At 42.1% G+C, this 21,156-nt stretch overlaps 1 protein-coding gene across 5 annotated transcripts in view; it reads right to left on the bottom strand.

The window, feature by feature from the left end:
* Window positions 1-7,603, bottom strand: part of CCNH (cyclin H) — a 36,313-nt gene extending 28,710 nt beyond the window's left edge. For all 5 annotated transcript variants that reach the window (XM_057404293.1, XM_057404289.1, XM_057404291.1 and 2 more), the window contains exons 1-6: window positions 7,470-7,603; window positions 7,202-7,324; window positions 4,925-4,998; window positions 4,445-4,655; window positions 3,962-4,125; window positions 1,543-1,613 (exon numbers count right to left, since the gene is read on the bottom strand). In XM_057404293.1, coding sequence (XP_057260276.1) covers window positions 1,543-1,613; window positions 3,962-4,125; window positions 4,445-4,655; window positions 4,925-4,998; window positions 7,202-7,324; window positions 7,470-7,586 — 760 coding nt within the window. In that variant the 5' untranslated portion in view covers window positions 7,587-7,603. The remainder of the gene's footprint in view (window positions 1-1,542; window positions 1,614-3,961; window positions 4,126-4,444; window positions 4,656-4,924; window positions 4,999-7,201; window positions 7,325-7,469) is intronic.
* Between the last annotated feature and the right edge of the window lie 13,553 nt (window positions 7,604-21,156).

A 21,156-nucleotide genomic window follows, 5' to 3' on the forward strand; every position in this document is an offset into this window, starting at 1 on the left:
CCTGCAGCACGTGATGCAGACTATGGTGAGGTAGGATAGACTCCTGCAACCCATGGAGGACCCCACTGTTTTGAAAGCATCACATGTAGCTTTTAAAAGAGAGTCAAAAGACAGCTGACACAGAAGCTCACAATGTAAAAACCTTGTCTGTCAAAGCAAGCATCAGACATTCAAAGTATTAACACCCCCTAACTGCTTGCTTACAGAACTTCTCATCCTACCAGCACTGAAACTTTACAGGATCAAAAAGACTTAACTATCATCTTAGAATGAGTATTAGTTTTAAATAACATCAAGGTACAGCAGAAGCCGAGCACAAGAACTACACTGAAACAAGTCATTAGCATCACTGATCTTGGATTTCCTCAAGGTAAGTTATAGCAACTGTAGAGTTCATGTTTGTCTGCTAACAAGCCTCAGAAAAGCAGAGGTATTGTTCACATTCAGCATCATACCTCCTTCTTAAGTAAAGACTGCTTTCAGTCTTGTTAAGTATTTAACTTAAATTTACAGCTACCCTGCAAGACACAAGATTTTTTTAATCCTATCAGCATTTTTCTGTTAAACTAATCATACACAGAGGTTACAAAATTTCCTTCCAGCAATCGTCTGTTTACAGAAGAGATGCCTTTGGGCTGAAGCTACTTTCCAGAATAATGCAAGTGAAGAGTAAGTGATCTCAGCATTTCCTTTGCATCATAGCAATGGAAACCTGAAGACTGAATTTGTTAGCAGGAAGAAAAAGAGAAAAGCACCTTAAGTTTTATAAATTCAATTTAAATTTATTTGCAGATCCTAGTGATTTGTATAGTGCATTCTCTACTACAGTCAGTTTAATCAAAGGACTATATTTTTAATGCTATCACCCTCCCATTTTAAATGAGTGCATTAAATAATTATTTGCTTACTGGAAATGTTGTATCCCAGCTTTTTTATTTAATTTAGAAATGGTAATAATCAGTATACTTCATTCCCCATTATCTTAGCTAAACCATGCTGGCATTCTTATTATTTTTATCTATCTATTTCTCACACTAGCAAACCTAAACATCTTTTCTGCTGCAAAACAGAAGCAAAATACAAATTCTGGCACATCACTTAACACTAGCCATTTAGCTTACAAAAGATACCCTCTGGTGGTAGAAGTAGTTAGTGCAGGCTTTTTAATTTTTAAGATACAGTGGACTGAGTTATTTCGTCCCTATCTACAAAACCCATAACCTAGTTCCCAAAACAGAGTTCTCACTTTGTAGCCAGCTGCTAGCACTTAACTGTCGGTAGCACTTATATTCTCAGAAGCATCAGGCCCTTTGCCTTTCACTTTCATTTGTTCATATCACTGGAAAGCCTCACTGTTTCCCCTTGCATCCACAAGCTAAGTAGTTCATTCTACCGCCCGTGGTTTACTTATCTTACACATGCAACCAGATAAAGAAAACCCCCTGAAGCACACCCTTCTGCTTAAAGTTTCTGTTGTTTGTTAAAAGCTGTTTTCCCTTCTTTAGAAATACTGTTTATCATATTTTCCCAATGTTTACTTACATTTCATGCCATCTAGTAGCTTTGCTAGGGCTGTTCTGTCTTCTTTCAGCTTAAGACTTTCTGATAAATAACTGCAAAAAGACATGGAAGAGTAAGTCCTTACATTAAAGTGTTACAATTATTTGTAGCGCTAAGATTAGTTAATAAAATATGTATCTTCATTACCTACATCTGCTAGAGCTTCATGATTACACCTAGCAAGAACACTTTGGTTATACAAGTGCTATAAAATGATAAAAAAGCAAATCTGTAATTTGCAACATTCTTCTTCCGTAAGGACATGAAGGAAGCATTCTGCTGCCATGTATGGAATTGGATTTGAGCCTCACTGTGTTAAGTCAACTTACATTTAAGACTCTGTCAACTGTCATGTTAACATCACGCTATTACACAGTATGACTGTTGGAAAACCAAATAACACAGAAGTGTTCAGTCAGACCAAGAGACAGTAAACTTTGCAAGATGGAGTAACTTCTTTTGGCAGCTGAAAGCAAAGGCTTAAAGCTGTCTTGTAAGAGCCTGTGCATCTCTTCCTCTTCCCTCAGAGATTCCAACTTCCTTTCAGTAAGAACATTAATACATACACCACCTGAGTAAAACACCAAAACATGTAAGCAACAAACCTCAACAGGACTGGCAACAACCAAGTAATTATATCCCTTCCCAGGGAATGTACTTATGGATAAATTAAAAAAATTCAAAAACTCCAAAGTGTATCAACCTGTTCCGTCTAACTTCAAACTTACTTTATTTCTGACATTATCAGCTGTATCAGTTGCAGCTTGCAGACAGATGCACCAGCCACAACAAAGCTGATAGCTGCTTTCTTAACACCAATGCTCTTGTAGAGCTCAAATTTAAGGGTATTATTTAACCTTGTGCTAATACCAGAACTGAAGATTAATTTGAAGCCACCTATTAGCCACAGCACCTATGTTTTCCTGAACCCTTTACTTTTTCAAGACTGAACTATACACTGAAAGTCACGGCAGCAACAGATTTTCCAGTCTTCCATGCTTTGTCTCACCTTTGCAGGTGCGTACCTACCCCCAGGTCCACAAGACCTGAGCTGCAGCATTAGCTTCTCTCATACCCAGCATGTCAAACTCACATAAAACAACAAATGACAAAGTTATAGCAATAGTATGGTACAGACAGGCGATAAAGACTTGAGCTTTTCACAAATATCTGAAGACAAAAGTTCTCAAACCTTGATTCACACATTATCTACAAATTATTCTTTTTGTAGGCATGCTTTTCTGAATTTTGGCACAAATAGTACAGAATATCTGTTTAGGAATGAAATCCAACAAGTTTCAAGTCACAGTAAATACTGAATGTTTTTACACTGTTCGAAGAGGACAGTCAGCGTTGTGGAGGACACTCCTACACTCTCTTACTCTTTCAGAACAAGAGGGATTTGATACTCATTTAGAGCAGACGGAAGTGAAGTATCTTTAAAAAGAACCATCTGCATCTTGCAGCAGCCTCTGTTGCCTGCAGTCGTTACACTCTAGGTGCAAATTGCTCACACAGAGCATTTTGTGATTAAAACACTCCAGCTGCAGCTACTTACAGCAACTACCTCAGCTGTTTTTCTGAATGGAGTGTGTTTTATCCTTAAAAGGAAAGAAACCAAACCAAATATGCATTTCAGTAATGATATCAAAGTGTTTGATAATACCTTTGAAAACACCAGTGGGTAGACAAAAGAAAGGAAGAAGGGACCGATTTAAAACAGCACTTACACGCTGTTTTAAAGGGACTGACACTATTTAGTCCATTTCCATGGAAACTGAACAGCTGTACCAGTCAAATACAACACTCAGTTTCCACATAAGTAGCAGCTGTCATTTCAGTGTAATTTCATTTGACTGCAAGCTGAGGTTAAAAAAAAAAAAAAAAAATAAGATTTTTAAGGTGATTCCTTAAGTGTTTCAATACTCCCAGTTCCTATTGTGTTTCCATGTTCTTCACTCTGACCTTCAAGATGAGCCTGAAAATCCTGGGCTGCTCTAATTAGGGCAAAGTCATCTATTTGTTTTTTTTTTTTTTCCTTTCTTCCAAATTTAAAACCATATACCAACTATTCCATTTGTCAACTACATTTTGAAAATGGAGGGGAAAAAAACCAAAACAAAACAAAAACTCACAAAAAACAACACCACCACCAACAAAACATCACACACAAACCAAAAAAAAAACCGAACAACAACAGAAAAAAAAAATCAAAACCAAAACCCCACCAACCAACCAACCAAAATCAGCACTGCTTCAGTTTTGGAATGTATTTAAAGAACACATCATAGTCAGTAAATAGACACTTGTACTACTTAAGAACATCTACAGTCCAACTATTTTATACAGGAAGCAAATAGGATGTTTAAATCATACCCATAAGGAAAAAACAAAAGGTTACCTTTCCATATTAATTCCCGCTCTTGAACCACTGGATAATATGGCAGCAAGAGCTATCTGTGAGGGACTGAACAGCAGGTATGCATCTGTCAGAGCCACTCGACTGAGGAAGTCATCAGCTGTTTTCCTCAGAACTTCAGGATTCTCCAGCAGTGGATAGCGAGTCTGAAAAGGAAGTATTCAGAAAGTAAGTAAGTGTTCCTTGCCTTCTCGTTCTTGAGCTCAGACCACATAATTTAACAGTACTTGGTAACACTAAAAAGTAGCAGACCATCTTCTTACTCCAAAAATAATCTGAAGTGCTTACAGGCACAACTTGAGACAACTAAACCAACTTCCTCCCAGATACATGCCTACCACTTTAGAAACTAAATCTTTTATAATCACAGGCACAAAAGCAAATAAAGGTTTTTACCACAACCCATGACAAATTTATATTACATCAGTATACATCTGCGGTATGTAGCACATTAAACAATACTACCTTTAGATCGATTAGAAATCCCTCAAATGGCCTGTATGGATTATGGACAATAAGATGAAAGTTCAGTTGCTGAATAAGCAGTAGCTCATACTCCAGTATTTGTTCAAGAGCTTTTTCCTGTCCAGCAGGGCTTTCTCGAAGATTACCAACGAACTGTACACTGGACACATTAAATTCATCCACTTTACAGGCCAAAAATGCACATGTCAGCCTTGAGGAGGGAAAAAAGGAAAAAAAAGAAGACATATGTAGTATGCAGCTTCTTATCAAGAGCCCTGTTCAGAAATTTTTTATCTTCAAAACACCATATTCTGAACACAAAAAACTCCCAAATGGAAACTGGAAGTGACCATACTTTGCCTTTACTTGTTTTTAAGCTCTCAGATGTCCTTTCTCATTTTTTCAGGTCTTTACAGGTACAGAGATTAAACCTCCAATATTTTGCTTGACAGAATAACTCAAGATGCACTCATAACTCACATTATTATCCGAGGATGATACTCCATCACCGAGTTATTGAGGTAAAAACGTTTGAAATACATGGAAGCTGTTCCCTAGATTAAAAAAACAAAACAAAACAAGGGAGGGAAAAGTAAATGTAGAAGCAAAAACAGATTAAGAAAAAAAGAAAAATAAACTAAAAAAAATAATCATGAAACAGAAGAAGCATGTTTTAATATATACTACAGACATACAGGATACACATAGGCCATTTGAAAGTCTAATACATGTATGCCTGCAATATTTATGCTCAAAAGCCTGTAATATCTTCATGAGAAAAATGTGAAACTTACATGAAGTTTAAAAATCAAAGACTGAAAAGGATTTTGAAAGTCGTAAGTAGACTCAGGCAGAACATCTGACTTTTTAGATCAGTAAGTTTCCTAATGTGTTTAACAATCATGCTTCTCTGTGTATTGAGAAGTAATGCAGCGAATGCCAAATTTCCATGCTGGTCTGAATGCCATCAGCATGAAAGCAGATGTTTTCCGTAACCATTACTTGGCAGGTCTGATCCAGCACACATACTTTAATAAGGGTGTCTTGATTTCAGCTGTAATAGCTATTTTTTCCTCTTTCCTAAGTAGCTGGTGCAGTGCTGTGGCTTGGCTTTAATCTGAGAACAACACTGATAAGACACCACTGTTTTTAATGTTGCTCAGTAATGCTTACCCTGATCAAGGACTTTTCAGTCTCACGCTCTACCAGGGAAGAGGGGAAGCCGGGAGGAAGCAGAGAGAGGACACCTGACCCAAACTAGCCAAAGGGGTATTTCATACCACAGCACGTCATGCCCAGTATATAAACTGGGTAGAGTTACCCGGAAGGTCAGATCGCTGCTCCAGTCAGGCCAAGTATCAGTCAGCAGCAGGTAAGCCATCACTTGTGCTTACTGTTTTTTCTTTCAGTTTTATATTCTCTCACCTTGTTATTTTCCTTATTAACAGTAGTAGTAGTTTTGTATTGTACCTTACTAATGGGACTGTTCTTATCTCCACCCGTGGGAGTTACATTCCTTCAATTCTCCTCTCCAGCCCCCCGGGAGGTGGGGGAGGGAAGGGAGTGAGAGAACGGCTGCGTGGTTCTGAGTTACTGGCTGCACTTAAACCACGGCAGTCCTTTCTGGCTCGAAGTGTTAACGACAGATCTGACCAGAGTGTGTCTAACTGCATTCGTGATAAGCATTCATTCTTTCGGATTAATAGTTGCTTGCCACAATGCTGATTTATTGGCTCTTGGAGTTGTTGTGCTTGGTCTCAGAGTTTCAGTATGTCACAACTTACTTGCAACCTGTACTTGCTGTTATAGTGTTTATCAGCTCTGGGGCTGGGGCTAAGGTTCTCATTTTGTTGTACTTTATGACAATGGCTTGTGATACAACAGAACTACTGATCATGAAACCAATCTGGCATGCACTCTCAGCATGGTCACCACCTCTGTACTTTGGGAGGCATGTAATGGGAAATGTTAACAATTACATCTCTTTTTTTCCCTGCCTTGGATGGCCAACCTGTGAAGGAGACATCCTCCCACACCTTCTGCCCCTACCCCCCAGGCTATTTACAGCAGCATTTGAGAATTTTAAGGATTTTTTGAGTACCCTTGAAACCAGCCTGTTCCTTTTGCTGGGAACCAGCATGTTGTTGCATGTGGTTTAGGTCTTGTCTAAGGTTAAATGATGATCTAAGAATACCTCTAAGAGATCTTCCTCATGGCTGGACAGTCATGGGTGGCAGTATGTGTGAGACAGTATGGGCAAGTACTCAGACCAGCGGCACCTTTGGAACTGACAGGAGACAATACAGAGTATACATCATAATGGCTGGATGGCAAAAGCAGCACAACTTTATTCTCTGCTACAGCTATGACTCCCCACTGTCTCCCTTCTGAAATGTGTTCAAGGTAAGTCATTCAAAGGTATTTTTCCTTTTACTCTTTAACCGCTATAGATTAGTTTACTGCCAGTAAAGCTTGCTTTGTGGTCAGACAAGCACCAGTGCTTGAGAAACAACTAGGTGACAGCTCAAGTGTGGGACTGCCTCCTTTAGCTACAGCTAAAGTTCTGGGGTAAAGGGTGGACTTGATGATCTTACAGCTGATTTCCTACCTCGTTGATTCTATGATTCTATAGATAACACTCTGCCTTTGGACCATCTACACTACCCTGAAAACAGAGCGATCAAAGGGTTTGAAGCACAGCAGACAAAAAATCTGAAGGATATCCAAAGAACAACACACAGAGGCTTCGCCGCTTACCACCACGGATCTCGGCATGGCAGGCTTGAAGACGGAGCAGAAGTCCAGCAGCCGCTTTTCGTAGTGCTTGCATATCGCCAGCTCCTCATGGGGCTTTAGCAGCCGAAGGTCATTCTGCTGGACCTTGAGGGTAAGCAAAGATAAGTCTGCCTCATGCGCTGCGCCTCTCCCCACACCCTAGCTCCACCCCTCAGAGGAGGCCGCAAGGCTGACGTACCCCTCCCGACCGCCCTCTTCCTCTCCTCCCTCACGGCTCCCACTCCCACACCTTCCCAGTCGCCGCCGCCTTGCTGTGGAAGTTGCGGTTGGCCTCCTCCCGGCACCGCTCCAGCTCCTGCCCGCTGCAGAAGGTCCAGTGCTTGCGCTGCGTGCTGCTGTGGTACATGATGACGATGATGGTGACAGCGCCCCCCACGCTTTACGGTATTACGCTTTCCGGTGTAGCCAGGGAACTGCTGGGAGGTGTAGTTCAGTGGCGGGGAGGTGGGGGAAGGGCTAAGGATCGCTGAGGGGAGGGCGGGCCCGGAACGGGAAGTGGGAATGTCAGGGTAGAAGTAGGGAAGAAGTAGTCTGGGTCAGGAAAAGAGTAACAGCTAACTTGAGAAAGATTAAGAACAAACTCAAGGTCAAAACCACACAGGTTATTTTGAAAAGATCAGCAAAACAGAGGGTACCCGTGTCCCCAAAGCAGCTTGGTTCTTATTAATGCTAAAACTCACACCCCCTGAGGTAAGAGACACTTGCCCACAGAGACCCTACATCACAGAAGATGTGTAGAAATAAATACATACGGCATTGTCCTGGGTTCAGCAGTAGCAGTCATGTTAGTTTTTTTTTTCCTTTGTGCTACCTGGTGCAGTGCTGTGTTTTTGACTTTCAGCCTTGGAACAACGCTGACAACACCAATGTTTTTATTTGTTGCTGGGTAATGTTTACTCTGACCAAGGACTTTCTGAGTCTCATGCTCTGCCAGGGAGGAGGGGAAGTCACGAGGAAGCAGACAGGAAACCTGACCCAAATTAGCTATGAAACCATGTAATTTATCAACATCAAATAATAATGCTGTTAGGAATATGGCCTGGGTTCAGCAGTAGCAGTCATTTTTCTCCTTAGTAGCTGGTGCAGTGCTGTGTTTTTGTCTTTCAGCCTGAGAACAATCCTGATAACACACCGATGTTTTAGTTGTTGCTCAGTAATGTTTACCCTGATCAAGGACTTTCTGAGTCTCATGCCCTGCCAGGGAGGAGGGGAAGCTGAGAGGAAGAAGAGACAGGATGCCTGACCCAGACTACCCAAAGAGGTATTCCATACCACAGCAGGTCGTGCCCAGTATATAAACTCGGGGCAATTACCCAGAATGGCTAGATGACTGCTTGGGTCAGGCTGGGTATTGGTCGGCGGGTGGTGAGCGGTTGTATTCTTTTCCCTTGTTATTTCCCTTATCATTATTATGATTGGTGGTAGCAGTAGTGGTTTGTGTTATACCTCAGTTACTGGGCTGTTCTTATCTCAAACCGTGGGAGTTGCATTCTTTCGATTCTCCTCCCCATCCCTCTGGGAGCAGGGAGGAAGAAATGGGAGTGAGCAAGTGACTGCATGGCTCTGTGTTACTGGCTGGGCTTAAATCACAACAGGAAAGAAAGAAAGCAGGAAAATCTTTATGTTCTAGCAAATGAAATCCATCTTGGTGTGTTTAAAAAGAAGTATGTGAGAAGAAATAGTTCTCTAGCCCCCTCATGTCAGGGTTGATACGTAGTGAGGTTGTAATGGGGTAGGAGTTGCCTCTTCTCCCAAGTAAGAAGTGATAGGACAGGAGGAAATGGCCTCAAGCTGCACGAGGAGAGGTTTAGACTGAATATTAGGAACAATTTCTTCACAGAAAGGGTTGTCAGGCATTGGAACAGGCTGCCCAGGGAAGTGGTGGAGTGACCATATGAATAGTTAAGGACTGTTTCAACACTGTTCCGCATGGCATCCTTGTCTCTAAACGAGTGACATAAATTTGATGGCTGGACACCCAGTGGTTGGGCTGGTTGGCCCCATACAGAGGGTTGTGGTCAACAGCTTAATGTCCAGTAATGAGTGGTATCCCTCAGGGATTGGTGTTGGGAGACTGATCCTGTTCAACATCTTTGTGGGCAACATGGACAGTGGTAATGATGTACCCTCAGCAAGTCTGCCGATGACATCAAGCTGTGTGGTTCAGTTGAGATGCTGGAGGGAAGGGATGTGATCCAGAAGGACTTGACACACTTGAGAGGTGGCCAGTGCCAACCCCATACAGTTCAACCAAACCAAGTGCAAGGTCCTACATCTGTGTCAGGGCAATCCCAGGCACAGCTACAGGTTGCGTGGAAAAGAGACTTAGAGCAACCCTGCAGGGAAGGACTTGGGGGTGTTGGGTGGCAAGAAACTGAACATGAGCCAGCTTCAGTGTGTGTTTGCAGCCCAGAAACCACCCGTTTGCTGGGCTGCATCAAAAGGAGCGTGACCAGCAGGTCGAAGGAGGAGATCCTGCCCCTATTTTCTGCTCTCATGAAACCCTGCTTCTAGCTCTGCATGCAGTTCTGGTGTCCTCAACACAAGAAGGAGCAAGTCCAGATGAGGCTACGAGGACGATCAGGGGACTTGAGCACCTCCACTAGGAAGACAGGCTGAGAAAACTGGGGCTGTTCAGCCTGGAGAACAGAAGCTGCATGGAGACCTCATAGCAGCCTTCCAGTATCTGAAGAGGGCCTGCCAGGATGTTGCAGAGGGACTCTTAATCAGGGACTGTAGTGATAGGACAAGAGGTGATGGTTTCAAACTTAATCAGGAAAAGTTCAGATTAGATATAAGGAAGAAGTTCTTCCCTGTGAGGGTGGTGATGCCCTGGCACAGATTGCCCAGGGTAGCTGTGGCTGCCCCATCCCTGGCAGTGCTCAAGCCCAGGGTGGACAGGGATTGGAGCAACCTGGTCTAGTGGAAGGTGTCACTGCCCATGGCAGGCAGTCAGAACTGTGTGAGCTTGAAGGTCCCTATCAGTTGTCCTAACACTAGTTAACTAGTTAAAATTTTTATTGCTCATGCTAAGTAGTACTTTATTTTTCATTTAGCGTCACTGGTATCAGTGAGATCCTTTTGTCAAAGGAGCACTACTCTGTGTTAGCAAAATATACTGGTCATTCAAACCAGTAGAAAAATGTATCTGTATATAGCTATAATCCACTTAAGTACGAATATGCAATACAGGGACATACAAGTTAAGGTACTCAGCAAAAACACAGACTTTAAATAAGTGAAAAAGGACCAGAAAGAACAGTTTGGAATTCCTGACTTTTACACCTTTAATTATAAAGGAAAACCATCTGCATTTAATAAGGTACAACTTCAGAAACATATTAAGTGTATCATCTTAAAGAAACCATGGATCATGGGAGCAGAACTTAAGTATGCTGAGGCAGAGCTGTTTGTTTATTCTTAAATTAAGGGCATCACATTCATCCAGTGACGAGGGCTGAATTCCTTCTCAGCAATCAGATTTGTATGTTCCTTTTGCTCCTGTGCAGGTCATCTGTTGAAGTCAGTGGAAGATCTTCCTGAAGACCAAAAGCCAAGGCTGGCTTTTACAGAGGAAATTGGTTATTTTTGCCGTTCTTCACTGACATATAGTGAATCATTCATTGGGAAAGTTCTGTTTGTTCCATCCCTTGTTTCTTGCTTTTCCTTCTTTACTTCTTATTTCCCCTTACTGACTTTGTCCTGATGTTCTTTACTTTTCAATTTTTTTGCTGCTCCATTCTTCCCACTCCACTCCCAGTATGTCATCTCATATGAATATAATTGAGGTACTGATACTGGTGCTGAAAAGTCGTCACTGGATTTCTGGACTGATAGTACCCATAGTTAAGAAGAAACTGAGGATGTGGGCTTCTGAGTCACCAACTGCAGCTGTCTTCATATTTAGAAAGTGTTGTTGTGGCATGTTTGCAGAGATACGTTTGGAACTAAGTGTGCTTGAAATGTACTTTAAAAGTAAGAACACTTAGACACTGCAGAATAATCAGTATGTTGTAGGCCACAAAAATAGGACAAGCAGGCCACTTCCAGACTAGAAGATGTGTGTAGAACTCTTCTGGTTTAGGTTTTGCAACATTTCAGATACTTTCTTTAAGGCTTACAACCACAAAATGCCAAGATAGCATGTGGATCAGTCATCTTATGTTCAGTTATCACAGGCAGATACCACTTTAGAAAATAAGTGTGAGCTACAACACAAGATCCTGGTCTGAACCTGAACTGTAGCAGAACGTAGTGCTCGGAGCTGGGGCTTCAGTTTACTTTAAGGTAAAGGAACAAGTGTGTTGCAAAGGTAAGGTTTGATGTGAACTCCCCTAAATTTCAGGGTTATTTGCTGCTTGAGTTCTTTCTGAGACCTTACTTCAAATTGCTGTGTGTTTGCAAAGGGACTGGAAAGGATAAAGATAGGTTGCTTTCACTAAAGGATCTGTCAGTTGTTTTGACCCTGTGGGTACAGCCTGCAGAGCTCCATGAGCTCCCTTTCCTGCCTAAGGCATAAAAAACCTGAAAATTAAAGTTGCTTTATGTGATACTTCACATGATTTTGGCCATGGCAGTTTAAGAATCCTTTACATGTGAGTACCTCATATAGGGAAGTGTGTTGTGCCAACCTCATCCTTTATCCCCACGCTTCTGCCATGCTGTGAAGTTGTCTCTCGGTGAGCCAGTAGTCGTGTTAAGCCAGACAGATGCCCCGCACTCAAGGATTTTAGAGGATGTAGTTATTCTGGCAACACAGCCACGTGGAAGCAGACAAAACTACTTCTGCACTCATTGTGTAAGGTTTTGCCCTCTGGTCTAAATGTTGCAGATAATGGAGTTGGATACCATGTGTCTGATTTTGATTCTTCAGTAGCTGATGGAATCACAGCAAGACACAGTAGCTGGAAGCATCAGACAAATGGCTCTTAGACCATAATATATTAATAAAAACAGGGTTTTTTCCTACGAAGAAGTCACTGCTTTCACTATGTTGTTGAGACAAAGTGGGCTGAGAGACAAGGCTGAGGATTCATTATCTCTTCCAGAGATCATGGCAGTGACCCAGGAGAAGCAAAACTCCTTTCTTAATGCATACAGTTTTTACAGTTTGAATTTTATAGCTTGTGATATTTACTCTTTTTTTACATTTTTCCTAATTACCTAAGACATCTTTATGTTGTGTCAGAATTACATGATTTCTAATAACAGTTACTCATAGCTGTGTTCATGAATGAAAATAAATTTCTAACTTAAAATATTTTCCTGTATTTGTGTTTTTTCTATCTCATCTTACCCACAGTCCTTTACTGAGGCAAAACCTAGCCCATCCTGTGTTGTTACTTGAAAGACTGGATAGTAAGGATCCCCATTTTCTCTTCTACTTTGGAAATATGTTGTGTAACTTGCTTACTTGGCTTGCTTCCTCCTTCCTCCTCACATCCTTATTAAGGGGCAGGTGTTTCTGGAAGGAAGAGAAGACTTGAGATGACTCTCTTTCTACACCACCCTTTCATTGGAAATATAGACATCAAGTGCCTGTCTCTTTTTCCTCTGAAGATGAAGATAGGGTAATAGAAAATAAAAATAGATTTCTAAAATTTGGGACAAGAAATGAAGATATTTGTTCACACCTGTGAAATGATGAAATATAACAAGGGAAAGTGCAGAGTCCTGCATCTGGGCAGGAACAACCCCAGGTTCCAGTATAGGTTGGGGAACAACCTGTTAGAGAGCAGTGTAGGGGAGAGGGACCTGGGGGTCCTAGTGGATGACAGGATGACCGTGAGCCAACACTGTGCCCTTGTGGCCAAGAAGGCCAATGGCATCCTGGGGTGTGTTAGAAGGGGGGTGGCTAGTAGGTCGAGAGAGGTCCTCCTTCCCCTCTACTCTGCCCTGGTGAGACCCCATCTGGAATATTGTGTCCAGTTCTGGGCCCCTCAATTCAAGAAGGACAGGGAGCTGCTGGAGAGAGTCCAGTGCAGGGCAACTAAGATGATTAAGGGAGTGGAGCATCTCCCTTATGAGGAAAGACTGAGGGAGCTGGGTCTCTATAGTTTGGAGAAGAGGAGACTGAGGGGTGACCTTATTAGTGTATATAAATATGTAAAGGGCAAGTGTCAGGATGATGGAGCCAGGCTCTACTCAGTGGCAAACAATGATAGGACAAGGGGTAATGGGTCCAAACTGGAACACAAGAGGTTCCACTTAAACTTGAGAAGAAACTTCTCAGTGAGGGTGACGGAACACTGGAACAGGCTGCCCAGGGAGGTTGTGGAGTCTCCTTCCCTGGAGACATTCAAAACTCGCCTGGACACATTCCTGTGTAACATTATCTAGGTGTTCCTGCTCCGGCAGGGGGATTGGACTAGATGATCTTTTGAGGTCCCTTCCAATCTCTAGCATACTGTGATACTGTGAAATACCAGGGATCAAATAATTTCTTCTCTTCTCCATCTTTGTCGTAAGCACGTTTTCACTGGGGTGTCCTTCCTGTTTGGCTGTCTTTCAGTGCCAGAAGACAGAATACCACCCTGAGCAATGGATCATCATGTCATCTGCAGTTCTAAGCCAAACATCTCCTATATACCTCAGCATTCTGAAAGTTGTTCTTTGCTGGACTTGACAGAAGTAGCTCTTCACAGAATTCAGAGTCGTATAAGTGGGTTTAGCTGGGTTTTTTTCTTTCATTTAACTTCTTTAGTGCATTCAGTTTGGCAAGAAAACATGTTCTTCTTTTGTGTTTGTAGGATATGCTGACATGAAGGAACTGGATCCCTCTTAAACTATAGTGCCTGAAATAACTAGTACATAAAGGAATCTGATAAAGGCTGGCAAATGCTTTTATAGCTTCATTGTAAAGATATAAAAGAAATGAATGAGAAATTTGAGAAATAGATGCACTGAAACTGGATGATATGAAACCTTACATATAAAGTACTGTTCTGATCTATTAGTCAAAATACACTATTAAGCCCATCAGTGAGCAATTTTGTGAGGGCTAGCTGTGCATCTAATGTTTCCTGACCTGATAAGCACTGACCTGAGAACATAGGAGGTTGCAAGAAATGGCATAGATCTTCCTTCTTGATACCCAAAAGCAACCTCCATGCTGGAAGAGGTCCTAGGTTGCAGAGATGAGGTGCCTGCCCTATGGAAATGACTTTGTAGGTCTTGAAATTTCACTGTGCTGCCTCATGTTTGCTGTCACTTTTCGTGCTGCCAAGCTCTTCTTTGGGGAAGAGCAGGAGTAGAGATTTGGGGGCAAGCAGGGAAGAGGAAGAGGGTGGAGCCTGATGTGCCTTGGCAACCCTCAGGCTACAGTGGATATTTTAGAATACATTCATAGAATCATAGAATCCCAGACTGGTTTGAGTCAGAAGGGGCCTGAAAGCTCATCCAGTTCCAGTCCTCTGCCATGGGCAGGGGCACCTTCCACTAGACCAGGTTGCTTCAAGCCCTGTCCAACCTGGCCTTGAACACTGCCAAGGATGGGGCAGCCACAGCTTCTCTGGGCAACCTGTGCCAGGGCCTCACCATCCTCACAGGGAAGAACTTCTGCCTAAGAGCTCGTCTCAATCTCCCCTCTGTCCGGTTCAAGCCATTCCCCCTTGTCCTGTCCCTACAGGCCCTTGCCCAAAGGCCCAAAGGCCCTCCGCTTTAGGCACTGGGAACTGCTCTAATGTCTCCCCTTAAGGAGCCCTCTCTTCTTGAGGCTGAACAAGCTCAACTCTATTCTCAAAAATTCTGAAGCTAAACTTTTCAGGAGAAAGAAATCCTTATCTTTCCCAACAGACTACTGAGAAGAAATGTTTTTAGAAATATAAATGGTTCCTAAGAGGACTTAGAATTTTCTTTTGGCCCTGGAGAAAGAGATAAGTTGGATGCGACTGTACATGTCTGAATGACCTTAAATTACTAGGAAGGCACCCTGATGACCATGGGCATTAGTCTCTGAAGTATTTTCTCTTCTCCTTGAGATTAAATAATTAACAGTTTCAGAATTTTCACAAAAACTTCTAACATACTCCATATGTTTAGAAAGGACAGAGTCAAATTAGTTGTCTCAATTTTTCTTGAATGTCTGATCTAACAAGTGGATTAAGAATACTTTGTGATGTGGGGAGAGCCAGCTTACCAGTTGGAATTCACACACACAGTATCACAGTATGTTAGAGATTGGAAGGGACCTCGAAAGATCATCTAGTCCAATCCCCCTGCCGGAGCAGGAACACCTAGATAATGTTACACAGGAATTGATGATGTTTGCTCCAGTTTTATTGTTAAACCAGAAACAATGAAATTGTTTTAATTATCACAATATTAATTTGTGATCAAAAAAGGGAATAACGTATCAGTGAGATGGAGTGGACTTCCATAACAGTTTGTTCTGCATCTGATATGCTTCAGTAGTTTCGGCTGGATGATGTACTGCATGTCCAAATATTACATTTCCAGAAAAATGCAGCCTGGGATGCTCTACAAGTGCACTGGGGAAGAGGATTAGGTTTAAAGTGATTTTGAGAAAATTTTGGGAAAGCGCAAAATATGGTTATGTGGGATCAGCTGCACAAATGCAAGATGCAAAGTATCTGTATAAGTCATTCCTTGGTGGGTAGCTGTCCCCTGGAAAAGCTGAATATGAGCCAACATCAGGCTACTGCAGATGGGTACATCATTATTAATACTGCTTTTTTGCTTTGCCTAGCACAGGTAAGCTGGACCACTTCCCCATTTGGGGCGCTTCCAGTAAAAACAATGGTCCACTTCAAGAGTCTGAAAGAAAAATTCTGAAAGCTTTCTAAAAATGGGAGTTGTCTGAAGTAAATAGCAACTTTACTATTCCTATTTAGTAATAGCATACTATTACTATTAGTATATACTATATTAGCATATTAGTATATACTATACTATTAGTATATACTATACTATTAGAATACTTTTCATAGCCACAAAGGTTGCATGTCTTTGAAGGACAGGACATTGGCCTGATACAGAAGAAAGTAGAATACAGTTCAGATGTTAGCAAAAACATAGAATTGCTGTAGAAATGTTCCCTTGTGACATGTCTGTCAAAAATTCCATGAATAAGAGGTGATTTTGACTTGGCCAGTGGAGACCATGATGAACTCTCAAAATTTTCTTCAGTCTTGTAGTTCTGTGGTTCTGCTGGTTGCCATGTAATTGAGATCACATGCTAGCAGCTTGTATGTGCACTAGAAAGGAAATTTTCTACTAAGATTAAGTTTAAGAAACTTTTTCTTTTCACTTTGCACGACAGCCTGTGTTATTTGAATGGAATATTCTTGATTTTTTTTTGGTATTTTTGAAAATAATGAAATGTAAATATCTCACATGATTTGAATATATGATACATTTAGAATCATGGAATGGTTTGGGTTGGAAGAGATCTTAAAGATCATCCAGCTCCAACCCCCTATATTTCATTTATATATTTATTTATATATTTCATTTATGTATTTTTATACCTATATTTCATTTATAGGTATGTCGTGGTTTAAGCCCATCTGGCAACCCAGAACCACACAGCCACTTCCTCACTCCCCCTCTTCCTCCCCCCGCTCCCAGAGGGGTGGGGAGGAGAATCGAAAGAATGCAACTCCCACGGTTTGCGATAAGAACAGCCCAGTAACTAAGGTATAACACAAACCCACTACTGCTACCACCAATCATAATAATGATAAGGGAAATAACAAGGGAAGAGAATACAACCACTCACCACCCGCCAACTGATACCCAGCCCAACCCGAGCAGTCATCTAGCCATTCTGGGTAATTGCCCCAAGTTTATATACTGGGCACGACCTGCTGTGGTGTGGAATACCTCTTTGGGTAGTCTGGGTCAGGCATCCTGTCTCTTCTTCCTCTCAGCTTCCCCTCCTCCCTGGCAGAGCATGAGACTCAGAAAGTCCTTGGTCAGTGTAAACATTATTGAGCAACAACTAAGAACACCGGTGTTATCAATGCTGTTCCCAGGCTGAAAGTCAAAAACACAGCACTGCACCAGCTACTAAGAAGGAGAAAAATGACTGCTACTTCTGATCCCAGGACAGTATCCACCCCTTATTCCCTTCTGTTCACGTCATGCTCAGATCCCACAGTTTTCAATATACCATCACTCCTGTCTCATATATATATATATATATATCTACATCTACATATGCACAGAGAGACATCATTCCTTAGTGCATGGACCAGTTCCTATAAAGCTGCTGAGTTCATCTGGTCCATGATGTTGGGCTCCATCTCTTGTAACAGTCTTTCAGAGCAGGAGAGACCGTGTGCAGTGTCAGGCTGTTGCCTGCTGACACCACGGAACTCGTCTGATCGCTGCTGAGCTCGTCTGGTTTCGTCATTCTTTGTTGGAGTGGTGGTAGAGGGAAGTCAGGACCAGTCACTGGTGATCTGAAGACATCTAGTTGGTGGGCTGTAAAAGTGCTACATAGCAGGCAACAGCATACAATTGAGTTCATTGGCTGTTTTCCCCAAAAATCAAATCCCCTTGATGTACACATCGGACCTCCCCATCTTCCTGCATTACCCAGCAAGTATGTACAGGTCCCTGAGCAAAAGCAATCCCATGAGTGGGTTTGCCTTTACCTGAAGCAGGAATAACCCAGACTGTCTTCCCCAGCAAATTCTGCATGTGCACCACGGGAACTTTGTCCCCTTCTACAGTATGTAAAAGTTCTGACTGGGCTGGGCCAGCCCTGTTGGCAGATCTTCTGGTGTTGACCAACCAGGTGGCTTTTGGTAAATGTGTATCCCAGTGTTTGAAAGTCCCACCACCCATTGCTCTCAGTGTAGTTTTTAACAGCCCATTGTACCGTTCAATTTTTCCAGAGGCTGCTGCATTACCCACTCAATGCCATGCTCTTTGGCACAAGTGTCTATAAGGTTATTCTGGAAATGAGTCCCATTGTTTGACTCAGTACCTTCTGGGGTGCCGTGTTGCCACAAAATCTGTTTCTCAAGGCCCAGGATAGTATTCCGGGCAGTGGCATGGGGCACAGCATGTCTTTCCAGCCATCGGAGGTTGCTTCCACCATGGTAAGCACATGGCGCTTGCCTTGGCGGGTTGGTGGCAGTGTGATATAATCAATCTGCCAGGCCTCCCCATATTTGTACTTCAGCCATTGTCCTACATACCAGAGAGACTTTGACGGCTTGGCTTGCTTAATTGCAGCACGTTTCACACTCGTGAATAACCTGGGCAATAGTTAAGTCCACCCCTCAATCACGAGCCCACCTGTATGTTGCATCTCTGCCCTGATGGCCTGAAGTGTCATGGGCCCACCAGGCCAAAAATAATTCACCCTTATGTTGCCAATCTAAGTCCATCTGAGCCCTTTCAATCTTAGCCGCTTTATCCACTTGTTGGTTGTTCTGGTGTTCCTCAGTAGCCCAACTCTTGGGTACATGAGCATCTACATGGCGTACCTTAACCACCAGGTTCTGCACCTGGGCAGCGTTATCTTGCCATAGTGCAGCAGCCCAGATGGGTTTACCTCTGCGTTGCCAGTGGCTCTGCTTCCATTGCTTCAACCACCCCCACAGGGCATTTGCCACTATCTATGAGTCAGTACAGAGGTAAAGTACTGACCACTTTTCTCGTTCAGCAATGTCCAAGGCCAGCTGAATGGCTTTCACCTTGGCAAACTGACTTGATTCGCCCTCCCCTTTCGCAGTTTCTGCAACTTGTTGTCAGGGACTTCATACAGCTGTCTTCCATCTCCAACGCTTCCAAAGCACTGGAAGGTCCCACTGGACTAGATACTTGCCCATACTGTCGCACACACCCTGCCACTCATGACTGTGCAGCCTTGCTGAAAATCTCTTGGTCCTCCTGTGTCATTGTCTAAGCCTAGACAAGACCCAAACCCAACTCTGCTTAACTTTCAAGATCAGATGAAATGGTTGTGGATAAAACACACTCTGTATGTGTGCCAGCATGGTGATCCCCATCACAATCAGCAGGCAGGTCTCAAGGGTACCCAAAGGCCATTCAAAACCTTCAGAACTCTTAAATGTTGCTGTAAACAGTCTGCCTGGGGAGCTGGGATTATAAGGGAATGTCTCCTTCATAGGTGACCACCCAAGGAGGGGAAAGAAGATGTGTAATTGCTAAACACTTCTATTATATTCCTCCCAAAGTGTAGGGGTGATGACCACACTGGGAACGCAAGCTAGATCAGTTTCATGATCAGTGAGTCTATTGGAAAATTTATAACATGGTATGTTTTCCTGTAGATAAACAAGCTGAACTTGAGTACAATATTCCTTTAAAATGCTGAGGGAGATGTTGGTAGTATTCACAGGCTGTGACTTGCTTGCCTGTGGTCTGCTGGTTTGAAACAACTTACACAACATGGGCTGACAGATTTTTGCAATAGTAGGATATAGTCATAAATTCACTCTAAGTGTATAATGTGTAACTGCTTGTTTATAGGAGGAAAAGTGTCACCTAATTTTTGCAATAGTAGGAGATAGTCGTAAATTCACTCTCAGCATGTAATGTGTAACTGCTTGTTTATAGGAGGAAAAGTGTCACCTATATGAAAACTTAGCCCAGTAAAATCAGGTATCATGCCAGTAAAGGCAGCTTCCTTCTGTTCATTCAAAAACACTACCAGATCTCATTAGTAAGTGCTGGATAAGATTTATCACTTCTGGCATGACACAAATTTTGTGCCTTAAAGAGCCTTATTTATCCAAATACTGTGGTCGTGCTTCAAACTCTTGTGTGCTGTGGACTCATCGGAGAGTAACTTGAAAGTGATTCATAATCCATAAAAAGGATTCTTGGGGGGAAAAGTATTAGAGGTATCACACTGAAGCCACCCTACAACTGTAGGGAATATGACCCATTCTTTATATGAGGTAGCTTAATTGGCAGAGAAAGTTTTTCTTCATCTCAGTTACAGTTCAGAACCAGTCATTTTCGATAAGAAAGTCATGTTACTGAATCAAAGACTAGAAACCGCAGGAAATTTCTGTAGAGCTGTTTACAGTGACATGGCGTTCTCAGTGCTGTTAGTGTAAAGTGCTGCAAAGTGGTAAAAGAAAAATGATGATGACAGAGAACTTGCACAGCTGAAGATCTTTTTTATGCTCACATAATAATGTGCTGCTCTTTTCCCTGGAGGAAAACAAACCATCTAGTTCACAAGATTCCACAATCTTTTCAATCTGCTGATAGGTATATTATTTTCAATGAATTAAATATAAAACCCTGTTGAAGTAATTTTTCTCTATTACTTTTAAGGTAATAAATACTTTTGAGAGGTGACCAGTGTCATCATCTCCAACACAAAAAGAACTTGAGATCAGTTTATACTTGGAGAAGCCCTCTGAACCCATTATTTCTTGAGTGCTTTTGCATGTTATCCTCAAGATTTATCTTTCTGAAATACTTTTCAGCTTGTTATGTACTATGCTTCAATTAAACCACCTGTAAATCATTGACTCCACTGGAAATTACAAGCATAGAGCAAATGGACTCCATGTTACCCCCCTTGAAGTTCTTTTCAAGAAAGAAAAAGGCATGGCTATTCTGGGGTGTGTCCAGGGATATATTTCAGTTTATTTTTACGCCCATCCCACAGTGAATTCAACAATTAGAGAAATGGCAACCTTCTTTCACATATTCCCACTTTAAATATGTAAATTCAAGATGGTGACAAAAGTGGAACCAAGGCAATATGTGGACTTTGCTGTTAGCTATATAAACTAGTCAAGCTAGAGTAGTTTAGTTACTTTGGTATTTTCTGAGTAACCATTTTCTAAGTGTACAAGGATTAGATGGATAAAGAGAAGCAAACAGAGAGGCAGTCCACCCCAATTCTTATTTGTAAACGCTGCTCAGCTGTTGCACAGATCTAAAACAGCATTGGAAAG

This window comes from Pezoporus wallicus, unplaced genomic scaffold (genome assembly GCF_028554395.1).
Source record: "Pezoporus wallicus isolate ANWC-B61680 ecotype Strahan unplaced genomic scaffold, APGP_CSIRO_Pwel_v1 contig_4322, whole genome shotgun sequence".
In the NCBI taxonomy this organism is placed as follows: Eukaryota; Metazoa; Chordata; class Aves; order Psittaciformes; family Psittacidae; genus Pezoporus; species Pezoporus wallicus.